Source organism: Tasmannia lanceolata, unplaced genomic scaffold (genome assembly GCF_043159265.1).
Source record: "Tasmannia lanceolata isolate RefF3 unplaced genomic scaffold, GAP_Taslan_0.1 ptg000023l, whole genome shotgun sequence".
NCBI lineage: Eukaryota > Viridiplantae > Streptophyta > Magnoliopsida > Canellales > Winteraceae > Tasmannia > Tasmannia lanceolata.
In genome coordinates, this window is record NW_027518700.1 from 14,621,477 (window position 1) to 14,634,738 (window position 13,262).

The 13,262-nt window shown below is 37.9% G+C and overlaps 1 protein-coding gene across 2 annotated transcripts in view; it reads left to right on the forward strand.

The window, feature by feature from the left end:
* Positions 1-11,474, forward strand: part of LOC143856403 (uncharacterized) — a 30,589-nt gene extending 19,115 nt beyond the window's left edge. The window contains exons 3-7 of one of the 2 annotated variants that reach the window (XR_013238189.1): positions 606-695; positions 1,640-2,165; positions 2,258-2,443; positions 2,527-2,619; positions 10,171-11,474. Coding sequence is in view for 1 of the 2 variants with exons in the window: in XM_077366602.1 (XP_077222717.1) it covers positions 2,124-2,165; positions 2,258-2,443; positions 2,527-2,619; positions 10,171-10,275 (426 nt within the window). In the remaining variant the exon portion in view is untranslated. The remainder of the gene's footprint in view (positions 1-605; positions 696-1,639; positions 2,166-2,257; positions 2,444-2,526; positions 2,620-10,170) is intronic. The other variant, XM_077366602.1, reaches the window with a different exon arrangement.
* Positions 11,475-13,262: the final 1,788 nt, after the last annotated feature.

A 13,262-nucleotide genomic window follows, 5' to 3' on the forward strand; every position in this document is an offset into this window, starting at 1 on the left:
GCTATGATAGGAAGATATGTTTTGGGACTTTCCCCTCTTTTTGAGTCTCAGAAGAGAAGGAATTCAGTCAACGTGCAAAACATGACCTTATAGATTTTGAAGTTTTCTCTGTTAATTGCTTTTCCTTTCTGTTTTGAATGATTCACAATAATTCAGCAGAAAAAATCTGGAGTTTATTGCATTTTAATTGAATATTTTATTTTATTTTTTCTTCGGAGATGTTTTTCTTACAATCCAAACGGGGCCTAAAAGTAAACCATTTGCAATTCTACCACAACTCAAGTCTCTATCATCTTTCCAATTTAGGGGGAAATGATATGATTATGGTTAATTTAGAGAAATATTATCTTAAATTTAATGTTCCTCTAAGTAAAATTGGTTAGGGTTGGTTCAAGTTATCTTTTTCGTAAATAAGAAATTTTAGAAATATTTTCCTTTCCAATTTTTTCCATAAAATCCCCGCAATCCAAACATGGCCTTAATTCATAACTACCAACTGAATATTTTTCCCATGCACTCATTTTATCTTTTTTGGGTTTCATATTTCCCATCCTTTTTTCTGTTTTTTTCCATGCTATTGATTTCTCTCTTTCTTCTTCGTTAAGAGAAAAGGACTATCTTCGTTCATAGTTTCCACGGCAGTTCGACATTTGACAGGATCCTTGACAAGAACTGAAGGTTTCCATTTTGCGGTGGTGAGTTTTGTAGGTATTTAGGGCTTTATGCGAGATTGACTTGAAAATTTCAATTTATTATGATGAAATGCTCCCTTTTTTTTCATTATGTTCTGCTTCTGAACTCTGTCTTCCTCTAGGGTTCTACTACTTTGATTTGGAGTTTTCAAAGTTTAATTTTTTATTTTAAGTTCTGAATTCTCTGGATTAGTAAGCTCAGTTAGGGGGAATGTGGTGGTTCTGAACGGTTCGGTGGGAGAATGAGATCCAACTTTTGAATGTCTATATATATTTGAAATTGATGAAAACTACATTTTAAATAGATCAAATAAAGCTGAGTTGAAGACTTCTTTTGCGAAAACCACCAAGGGAAATAATCATCTTACGGCATGCTTTGAACTTGGTTTTATTTTGGTAGAAGGGTTAGACTCCTTTGATGAGGCATGATGAAAAATGCCCTTTAAGATGCCTTTAAGCTGATGATTTTTGTGTGTTTTTTTTTGTTAGCAAGATGGGATTGAACCTACAATCTCAACTTAGTTGGTAGTCATTTAATTACAATTCTAGTAATAGTTCATACGGCCCTCCATCATATAATATCTCCATAAACAAAGCTTAGTTGGTTTTCATTTAATTACGATTCATGTCATAGTTCTTGTCAGGGTTTGGGTTTTCATTTAGGCTTAGGTTAATTCTTCCCATTTCATTTAATTACAAGATCGCCTTTTGATCCAAATAGAAATAGACAAAATGGTTTTTCTCGTGACTCACGTATGAACCTGCAAGAACAGAAACAGATTATAACAAAACAGCATAATAATTTTGTTGGAACACCAAATCAATTGTTCTACCTAGGGGTCGATTTTTGGGAATTTGGGTTGAACTTTTACCACTTTTTAAACATGCAGCTAAGTGCATATGTTTTATTAATCACTGATGTAGATCTCCCTTTTTTTATATTACAGGTCATATCTTTATCATTCAGTCATGGCAAAGAGGAAGAATATCCCCACCTCCCATAACTCACAGCCACCCTCTATGAGGAGACATATACACTCCCCCGCCCAGAGGACAGAGCCTCACGCACCTTGCATGGCAGTTGAGACGCTCCCATCTTACATGGCAGATGAGACACTCCTACCTTCAGAGTGGCAAGAGCCGATCACACATTCAGAGACGCAGGAGGCGAGCCCACATTCAGATGCACATGAGCTTATCCCACCTTCACAGGATCTCCATTCGTCTTCCCATTTCCTCCCCTCCTCATCGAAGAGGACTCGAGGGGCCACACATTGCAAAGATACGTGGGGTTCTAAAGAGAAAAAAATTGTGGAATTTAATGAGCTTGGGCAGCCTGACTGTCCAAAAGCTTGCAAATTAGCGAATTTCCTTGGGACTGTAGCGAGAATGGGTGATAAGTTACCGCTTACTTATCTTGACTGAAGGAAGATGCCGAAGCAAAATAAAGATGACGCATGGGATATTGTTATGGTATACTAAAATGACAAACATTTGTCTTTGTTTCTTCATCATCAAATTGCCAATTATATTATATTCCGGTCTTTTTTTTACATGTAATGTAGGAAAAATGGGCTTTTGGTGATAGCCATATGGGTTGGGTTATTGCAAACATCGGAAGGAAGTGGCGGGAATGGAGGTGTACCCTGAAGACAAGCTATTTTGACGAGGATCTTCCGCCGCCACTAGATAGAATTACTGAGTCGCACTACCGATTTTTGTGTGACCACTGGAGTACACGAGCATCGAAGGTACGATTTAATGTTAAATAAATTTTGGGTTCTTCTACGTACAAAAGAATGAAATTGAATATTTTTTGGATGTCATGATTTAGGACATTTGCATTCAAAACAAAGCGAACCGTGCCTTACAAATGATAAAACACACCGGTGGGACAAAAAGCAACGCAGTGTATTGGAAAGAGGAGGTAATTTCAATAATGACTTCAATTGATTTACTTGTCAACTCTTCGATACTGACAAACAATGCCTTTAACAATGTTCATAAACCCCGGTATAAATGCTTACACTGACGCTTTGAAATAAACGTCGGCAAATACCTTTAGGCACGGTAGTATCAGTGACGTTCACTAAAAGTGTCGGTGTAAGTTACACCGACATGCAGTGGCATATACACCGACGGTCATGACCATCGGTGAATGTCACTTTTCTTGTAGTGAGAGTTTAGGCAAAGGATTAAAGTTGACTTTTAAGAATTGGATTAGTGGTAATAGGTTTGGGTAGGTTAAAGGGGGAAGGGGCCATGGTCTGGCACATGTACATGGGATGGGGGTGTGGAGGCTGATTATTGGGTTCGGTCAAGTGGGTCATGCTATTGGATTAGGATGTTCAGGTACATGGATCCACGGGTTTTAAAAGAAAAGGGTTTTGCATGGGGCTTGGGTATCGGGCATCCAAACAAAAAAGAAAGTATCATTTTGAATCATGCTAATCTCTCAGGAAGCTCTCGTATTTCGAATCCAATTAGAAAAGCATTCATTATTTGATCCTTCAATTAGAACTTTAGCGTCACAATTTTCTAATTTTCGTTCCTTCCATTGGAAATTTTCCAACTTCAATTCAAGACCTGCTATCCTAAGAACTTCGAATTTAGAGACTTTCCAAATTTGGAAATCCAAATTTGTAAACTCTAGCAAATTCGATATTCTGTGATAGATAAGAGAATTTGCTTGTCCCTCTCCTTTTATATTATTTTTAGAAAAAATTGAAAGAAACCATTGGCCTACCTCTTCGAAATCTTGATGACGATCGTTCCTTGATTGAATGCCCTTGGAGACGATGATTCCTTTTGATGATGATTCCCAAAATGATTCCTAATTGATGTGAAAATTAGGCCGATAAGATGTTTTGGCCAAATTGAGAGAGAGAGAGAGATCTAGGGTGGACGGATTTTTAGAGAGGGAGAGAGATGAGATTTTTGTAGTGTGGGCTCTCTTGGAGTATTGAATTGTCTACAGAGAAGAAGAGAGCATGGGTATTTATAGGTGAAGGGTGAGCTAGGTTGCCTTCTTAGGAGCCTAAAGGTATAGGGGTGGAGATTGAGTGATGGAAAAAGGAATGAAAAATGATGGCCAGGATTGTATTATTCTAGGATATTCTTCTTCCTCTTTAGCAGCTTCCATTTTAGCCATGGCCATGTTCAAATGGCAAGCACTTATGCGGTCAGGATCAAGCACTAAAGATTTAGGAATAATTCAAGGTCCAGGATGACGCCACTTGTCCTTGGAATCTTTGTGGATTTGGAAGCAAATTTCAAGACAAGGGAAATGTCCAATTTGGTTGCCTTTGTAGAGAATGGCAACGATTTGGACTGCTGCGATTAACTGCAATCTCCATGTGATCGAAAGAACCGGCGAGATGGGGTCTCCAAATATCCTGAAATCTTTGCAAAGATATGGACTAAGATTGGGTGGTTGAGATCAATTGCAATCCTTAGGGGATCAAAATAATGGATGAGATGATGCCTCCAAATCTTCTAGAATCTTTGTGAGATTTTTCAAATATTTTGAATGTGAAAATCGAAAAACGCGGTTTTCAGGAGATTTTGAAGTCCGATTTCGATAATTCTTTCGCCGTTGGAATCGTTGATTTTTCCTTTTTCTTTTAAGCCCAATATTGCCATAGAAATACTGATTTTAAAATTTTTGACCAATGAGGGCCCCCGATCCCCGCCTGAAGATCGTTTTTTCAAAGATCGAGCAAATTGGCGATCTAAACGAACCAACTGATTCGATCAACTTTGGGTCAACAGTTAGAACTATTAAACCATGATATTGACAATGATTGAGAATCAAAAAGTTCTGTTATCAATGATTTAATGGGATGATTTCGACGGATCTCGCTTATCCCGCCTGGATCCGTGACTTTTTACTAATTTGTTTGCTTAGTTAAGTAACCCAATGTTTAATCCAGATTTGAGATTAACCTTGATTGATATTATTTTGCCTAAATGATCACAAATCATTGGTAAAGAAAGACACCCAGGTTAAAAATCAACCCTCGATCAGACGATTTACGGAAATCGGGTTTCAGAATGGAATCAGGGTCCGAGCTGTGAAGTGACCCTAGCTTATTTTGTCCCGATTGATGATCGAGATATTAATGCCCTAAAACATATAAATCCGTGATAGAGGGACTCTTACATAGATTTAACACTCTAAAGTCACGAATCATGAAATATTTTCAATTTTTCGGGTCTAATCATTTTACCAGGTACATCTCTTTATCATTTTGGTTTTCAGGGAATGTGAGGATGCATATTTTACCAGTGAAATTTCATGGATCAATATATTAAGTTATTGTTGGTTAAAGTGTAGCAAAATGAGGGTGTCTATAGTGTCTTGTCGTGTGAGTATCCCTAGAGTTAGGAGGCCTCGAGTCGTGGTCGGTTAGATACTTAGTTGAGCTGATTGCTAGATTAGGATGCACTTAGTTAGCCCATTGTTTTCCTTAGGACATACAGCCAAGTTGCACATAGGATGTAGGGCCCACCTGCATTAGTTTAGGGCTAACTTACATTAGTTAGGGCATATAGGGAGTCCTAAAAGTTATAATTCACGTGAATTTAAGCAATCGCACAAGAAGCTTTAAAAACTAGTCGAGTCTAGTTGATTGAGTCTAGGATAGCGGTCCTAGATGGTTAGGCATTGTAGTTTAGAATAGGTCACCGAACTACGTTGACTCAGATTCTTCCCGAGGTCGGGATACGTAGAGCAGTCGGGATGGCCATCCTGGTCCGAGTCAAACTTCACATTAGAGTCTAGGGTTTGTTGTGTTGTGTCGTGTATGGCATCGAGTCGTGTTGTGTGTTTTGTTGTATTTTCTTACTTTCATGTACAGACCTTATACCTTTAGCTATAGCATGCATGTGTTCGTCCACCAGAACTTAGACACCAATTAGGCATGACACTCATAACCTAGTTATACTTAGGAGACACTTATTTCACTTATTTTGTGTGTGCTTATTATTTTCATCCCTAGGTCATGCATGCCTAGGTAGACATCTTCTCGGGGATATCTGTTCCCATTTCACATGATTTTCGCCAAACATATCTTGATCGATGACGAATCCAAAACTGTTTAGGCCCTGTCCGTTTTGGATTTTGGGAATTTATTTGAGTCCAAAATTGCTCATTGGGCTCAAAATCCAAAATGAACTGGCTTTATTGGACTCAAAGTTGCATTTAACTGAGTCAAATAATCAATTTTGAATGCAAAATCAATTGTCAAAATCCAAAACGAAGAGAGCGTGTGTGTGTGTGTGTGTGTGTGTCTATATATAAAGCGGATGTCACCCGCCGAACTAAGCGAAATCGGGCCAAGGGGTTATGCTTTAAGTGTAATGAAAAATTCGGCCCTGGACATCGGTTTAAATAATTATTCCTCATTGAAGGGTGTTGTCTGGATGGCGAGGAAGGTGATGCTACCGAAGACGAGATAGTGAGAGAAGAAGAAATACAGGAAATTTCTTTTCATGCTATTTCGGGTACGAGAAATCCTCAGACAATGTGAGTCCAAGGGAAACTGGGTCGAAAAGGGGGTAGCATTTTTTATTGACTCTGGCAGTATTCACAATTTTTTGAATGGTAATATTGCTAGAAAAATGGGATTAATTCCCAACAATGAAGAAAAATTTGAAGTAGCCGTGGACAAAGAACTGTACGAACCACATCGTAGGTTGATCCAAACCGTCCATGTGATGGAACACAACAGAAATAGGTTGTGCCATAAAATCATTTCCACAGGCTGATCCTAGCCCTCCAATCTATAGAGGTTTCCATAATATGTTATTCCTCTTAAGGTACCCGAAATTCGTCAATATTCTGAAAGGCATCTTGAATCCGTAGTATTACGTAATGTTCGCAAAAATCCGTAGTATTATGTAACATATGTACCCAATCCTTAATTTTGCAAAGAAAAAACATGACTTTGTCCACTTTTTTTATTACAAATTACAAAAGCATAAAGAAGGGGGGGGGGTAGGATTGAAATTATGTGGCTTTAATGGGTGCCTTTGTTAAAAAACATAAGGAGGGGGTAGGATTGAAAATATTGGGAGAAATTCTCATAGAATTTTGGGAGAAATTCAAATAATTATCTCCTTTTCTCTTCTGCTATATATATATAACCCCGTGCGATGCGCGAGCCGACAAAGAACTATACGGACCACATCATAGGTTGATCCAAACCGTCCATGTGATGGAACACAACAACAATAGGTTGTGCCCGTAAAATCATTTCCATAAGCTGATCCTAGCCCTCCAATCTATAAAGGTTTCCATAATCTGTTGTTTTTACAGGTGTGCGGAATTCGTAATATCCTTAAAAAATAATAAGGAAAAGTAGTTTTTTCGTAATTGTCATATTTTGATACCTCTTCTTTGAAGTTTTTTCCTTAATTGTCATATCCAGGTACCCGTTGTCCATAATTTCCCTCCCAAACTTTACTACGTAATGATTATTATTGCTAGCTTCTTTCTTTACGTATTATTGCTAGCAAGCTTTCAAGAAATAGTATTTCCGTGCAGATTTTCATCACATCTAATAAGACAAATCTCTGAATACATACAATTGCAAAGGATGGGCAAGACATAGCGTTTGGAGAAGGTGGCTAGCAAATCAAGATTCGAAATTACCAGCGAGGTGTTAATGCCACAGATTTTGCAAATAATTCGGAACATTCATACCTTATTTACCCTCACATAGATAGTATATACAGATATGTGGGGATGGCAAAAAATGGTAAAAATCATCCACATTGACGTGTTAAATGGACAAAACTCTCTCCTTTTCTCCTCTGCTATATATATATATATATATATTGAGGAAACTGTTGGCTCACCAAACTTATGGTGAGCTAGCTTGCCCAATCACATGGGGCCCCACTTTGTTAGGATGATCCAAACCATTCATTTGAAAGTCCCTTACATAGATGGGGGTGTACCAAAAATCAGCTCCATAGGATCATCCTAACCCCTCCATTTGTGGAGGACAAAAATGGACAGACACAAATCTGCCCCATTTTGTCCTCCACAAATGGAGGGGTTAGGATGATCCTATGGAGCTGATTTTTGGTCCACCCCCTATCTATGATAAGGCCTTGCAAATGAATGGTTTGGATCACTCCCCAAAATGTGGAACCCATGTGATTGGGCAAGCTAGCTCACCAACAGTTTCCACATATATATATATATATATATATATATACACTAGTAAAAAACCCAGTGTAATGCACGAGCCGACAAAGAACTGTACGGACCTCCAAACCGTCCATGTGATGGAACACAACATCAATAGGTTGTGCCCGTAAAATCATTTCCATAGGCTGATCCTAGCCCTCCAATCTATAGAGGTTTCCATAATTAAAAAAAGCATAAAGGAGGGGGGTAGGATTGAAATTATGTGGCTTTAATGGGTGCCTTTGTTAAAAAGCATAAAGGAAGGAGTAGGATTGAAAATATGTGCATTGAATAGGTGCCGTTGTTAAAAAAAGTCAAAAAAAGTAATGTGTAATTCTCATAGAATTTTGGGAGAAATTCAAATAATTCTCTCCTTTTCTCTTCTGCTATATAGTATACTAGCAAAAAACCCAGTGCATACGACAAAGAATTGTACAGACCACATCATAGGTTGATCTAAACCGTCCATCTAATGGAACATAACATAAATAGGTTGTGCCTGTAAAATAATTACCATAGGCTGATCCTAACCCTCCAATCTATAGCAGTTTCCATAATTGTTGTTCCTCTTAAGTTGCCCAGAATTCGTCAATATTTTTTAGGGTGTCCTGCATTCGTAATATCAAACTTTCCGTAATATCAAACTTTCCGCACATAGTGAATAAGGAAAAGTAATTCCCAATTTCAGACCCGACTGGGTCAACCCGATTTGCAATTTCCTCAACCCAACCCAAGTTGATTTCCAATTCGGGTCGGGTTGACCCGATTTGATATGGTACCAATTGTTGACCACCTCAACTCAAGCTGGGTTGTTTTGGATTTTGAGAACCAATAGTGAGTCACCAATAATCAGTTTTTAACTCACATTCGGTTCTCAAAATCCAAACCAAACAGGGACTAACAATTAACAAATGGAAATATTATCCGCACTAGTATATTTTGATGATCACACTCCTCACTTTATTAAAGTACGGTATGGCACGCACCATAGGATTATCCAAACTGTCCATTGTGGACTGTGGAGACTATTTCAATGTTGAAAAAGAAAAACACATATACAAAACTTCTTCAGATGGAACCCAAATTGGGGTTTTGGGTCGGGTCGGGTTGCCCAACAGCCCCACCCGACCCGACCCGACCCGATTTCCAATTCGGGTTGCTTTTTCCCAACCCAACCTGATTTGCGAAAAAGCTTAACCCGACCCAACCCAAATTCGGGTTCAACCCGACCCGCGTGGGAACATCCAAGTAACAATGATGGTTTCAAATTATATATAGTGCTATTGTCCTCAGTACCATATTTTATAATGGCACTACTCACCGAATTTTGATGATCGCACTCCTCACTTTATTAAAATGTACGGTATGGCCCATACCATAGGATGATCCAAACCGTCCAGTAGATGGGCCACTGCCTACATTGGTTGTGCCCGAAAAATAATTTTCATAGGTTGATCCAAACCCTCCGATCTATAGCGGGTTATAGGTTGATTCAAACCGTCCATGTGATGGAACACAACATCAATCGGTTGTGCCCGTAAAATCATTTCCATAGGCTGATCCTAGCCCTCCAATCGATATAGGCTGATCCTAGCCCTCCAATCGATAGAGGTTTTCATAATTTTTGTTCCTCTTCAAGTGCCCGGAATCCGTCAATATTTTGCAAGTGTCCTGCATGAGTAATATAAAGTAGTTCTTTCATCATTATCATATGTCTTTACCTCTTCTTGGTAGTTTTTTTTCGTAATTGTCATAGACAGGTACCCGGGTCGGTACTTTTCGTATGCAGATTATGATTTTACCCTCAAATAATTTCTCATAGAGATAGATGTTAGATATCAGCAAAGGGGTTAATGGTAAAAGAGTAATGTTGATGTGTAAATCTCACAGAAAAAGAAAAGAAATTCCTTTTTTCTCTAGCTATATAGTAGTAGATAATATACTAGGGCTAATCACTCATTTATATTATAGGGTTAAGAATTAAAATTATATTAGGAGAATAAGAGCCCCTTTGGATACCACTAATATTGGATTTACTTGAATGTATATTTGCAAATGGGACATTGAGGCTTCTTTGGAAGTCATTAACCATGTATTTCTGGGATATGTCTACAACTATTATATCTCTTATTTGAATAATAAGATTATATGCAAATGTGTTTTTTTTTCTCAAATAATTTTTAGAGACTATTCAATGAGGCTCCCAATCTCCATTACATATTTATATTTATTTTTTATATGCTCAACTTGTTTATCGCAATGCCTTTTCCCTTTTCTCAGCTGCAAATCCAATCAAAACCAAGAAGATACACATTAGCAGTGACATGGACGAGAAGTCAGAACTTCGTCATCGGTTGTTCTCTAAACATCAATTTCCACAGTTGATGCTCCCTGATGAAGTGCGTAGTGAATCTCGTAAGTTCTTCAGCATCCCTGAAAACAAGCTTTATGATATTCAAATACCATAATTTCATGGTAAATGGTGCTGCGGGTCTTCCAAGGGATGGGTCGTCAACGTAGATGACAACTCCAATGTTCATATTTTAAATCCTTTTTCAAAAACACAAATCCAGCTTCCCTCACTTGATAAATTCACATACCCCCAAATGACTTGTGAGCTAGAAAAACCAAGGGACTATAGGTATATGCGCTAGACTGTTTTATCAGCAGATCCTATTTCAACACCAGACTACATTGTTGTCACCCTTGTCACTAATTGGTTGCTATTTTCCTTCTACAAACCGGGAGATGTGGGTTGGACTACTTTAGAGAATCAATGGGGTCCATATGAAGATGTCATATATTGCAAGGGCCAATTCTAGTGCATCACTAATTGGGGTGTTGTTGTAGCTTGTGACTTTGCTTCCAACGATTCACCCAACTTTACAATAGTTGACCCAGAAGAAGATAGAGGGTATAATAAGATTTATGTAGTGGAATCATCTGGGGAGTTGTTGAAGGTATTCAGATACCATGAGTACCATCCTGAGTATTTAAGATATCTTCGAGGAGAGAGATCGATATTGTCAGATGAAGATATTGATCCGTAAAGTTTGGAATGGAGTACGAGGACATCTTGTTTTAAAGTTTTTCAATTGGACCAGAACAGAAGAACGTGGATCGAAGTTGAAAGCGTAGGTGACCAGGTGTTGTTCTTGGGCTCGAATTGCTCCTTCTCTCTGCTTGTGATTTTCCCCAGTTGACGGGGAACTGAATCTACTTTACTGATGACCATGTTATCCTAACTCTCCGTCGTGGATGACATAGCCGATCTGGCTCCATCCAAATCTGTCGTAGGTAGTGATCATTTTTATTATCATTGGTTTCTTTTTTATTTTTTCTAATCATTTTGTCCTAAGTCTTAATGTGTCGTCAAATGCTGAGACATTGCTTGTTTGAAATTGTAACCAAATTTTAGTTACTTTTACAAGATGTAGCCATAACTACAAGTTTGAATTTTGGTCGAATCTGGTTATGCAAGTCTACGTTTGCTTACCTACCAAAAATGTTAGTATACTTATTTTGTTTTTTCTAAATAAGACAGACGCTAATCCACAATGGATTTGTTGATACACTTTTCACTACTACTTGTGAAATATTTTTTGCATTTCTTATTTGCTTTATGATTATGCATAGGAATTGATGAATTATTTGAAAATATATAGGAATTGTACATTTAATTTTAAAAATTGTGAGTTTTTTTTTTTTTTTTTTTTAATGTATTCCAAACTATGAAGTTTAGAATGAGTCACAAAAGTTCATGGTTCTTTGGATAAATTTGCAATTATTCACTCAATATAGTAACTATAGGTGCAAAAAAGGTTCCAAAGCTTCTAATTTGAGTTAATCCTTGTCATGTATTCTTTGTAGGGGTGTACCAAATTGCCAAGGCTTCTAATTGGTGCGTTTGGTACACCAGAATAGGGAATTAGAATCGGCATCCTACTCTGTTAAGCTGATTCCAGCGTTTGGTTCTAACAAGTGAGTGGAATGGTTGACTCCGGAATTTAGGGTGGAATGGGCAGAATTAAGCCCAGAATGATGTTCTACAGGTTCAACGGTCTTGATCTTACAACCATGCATCCATACCATTTAGAACCAAAACCTTGCATGCCAACTCTTGATGTTCTACAAGATCAACGGTCTTGGTCTTACATTACCTCCATACCCCACTTTACAACCCAAAAATTACCTTGTACTATTGATCATTAAAGTGATAGACCATAGTAAATAAAAATAATCTTAATAAAAACCTTACATGGAAAAAATGAATGCCACAGGAGAGGTTCAAAATCACAATGCTATAAAGACATCACAGTAGCAGTCATAAAACAAAATCCTAATGCCCTGATTGGACAAATAAAACCCAAAACTGAAACATTACAAAATTACATATACACTAAGAAAGCATCAAAACATTATGAATATACGTCCATCCATCTTTATACCTGATCATTATGGATTAGCAGCGCATGTTGTACCATGCAAGTACAGCAATCGATATGTCCCTCCTGTAAATTTTATTTATTCTATATCTTTCTACTATTGTTATAAACATGGTTTAAAATTTCGGTTTCGGAACGGTTTCGGTCAGGTAAATTTCCGAAATTTCTACCGAAATTCCGAAATTTTGGTCGAAATAAAGAAGTGGGAGCTTTTGGTGTGAGTTGAAATTTCGGCGGATATTACCGAAATTTCGGTAATTTCAGTCAAAAGTTCGCGTTTTAATTATATTTTAAAGGTAAAAAATTTTGGTCGAAATTTCGACCAAAATTTCCAAAATTTGGGTTGATTTGTCCAAAAAATCTGAAATTTCGTCTCAATTTCCGGAATCTCCCCCCATTCTACATCTCATGTTTTGATGTGGTCGGCCATCATCTCCACCCAAACCCATGCATAGGGTGGGGTCTACCATTTTACATCTCATCTTATTGGTGGGATGAGGCCAGCGTTTTTCAGCTTATGTTTTTGGGATCTACTAGGGATGGGCCCATCGTGGGGATGTCGCGGATTTCATTCACTTGTTAGTTACTTAGTTGGTGGCATGGTTTTAAATTTTAAACCATGGTTGGTGCCACCCGAAAATGCTTTTGGAAAACATTTACCGTACATCCAATGAACCCCATGTGGATTTGGGTTATGTTTCTGTCCGAACAATCGTAGCCATTGGATTGGAGGGAGCTTACTAAATGGACTATGTGGATCGTGCCAATATCATGTAAGTGGACCATATCATTGCATACTATGGCCTATGGGCAGTCTCAAGACTCTCAATTAGGGCCAAGTCACAATCATCATCAGTGAAGGAACAAAGTGCAAGGAATTATTTTTTAAAACAAAAGGGTATTTTAGTTATTTACTTGGTGGCACCT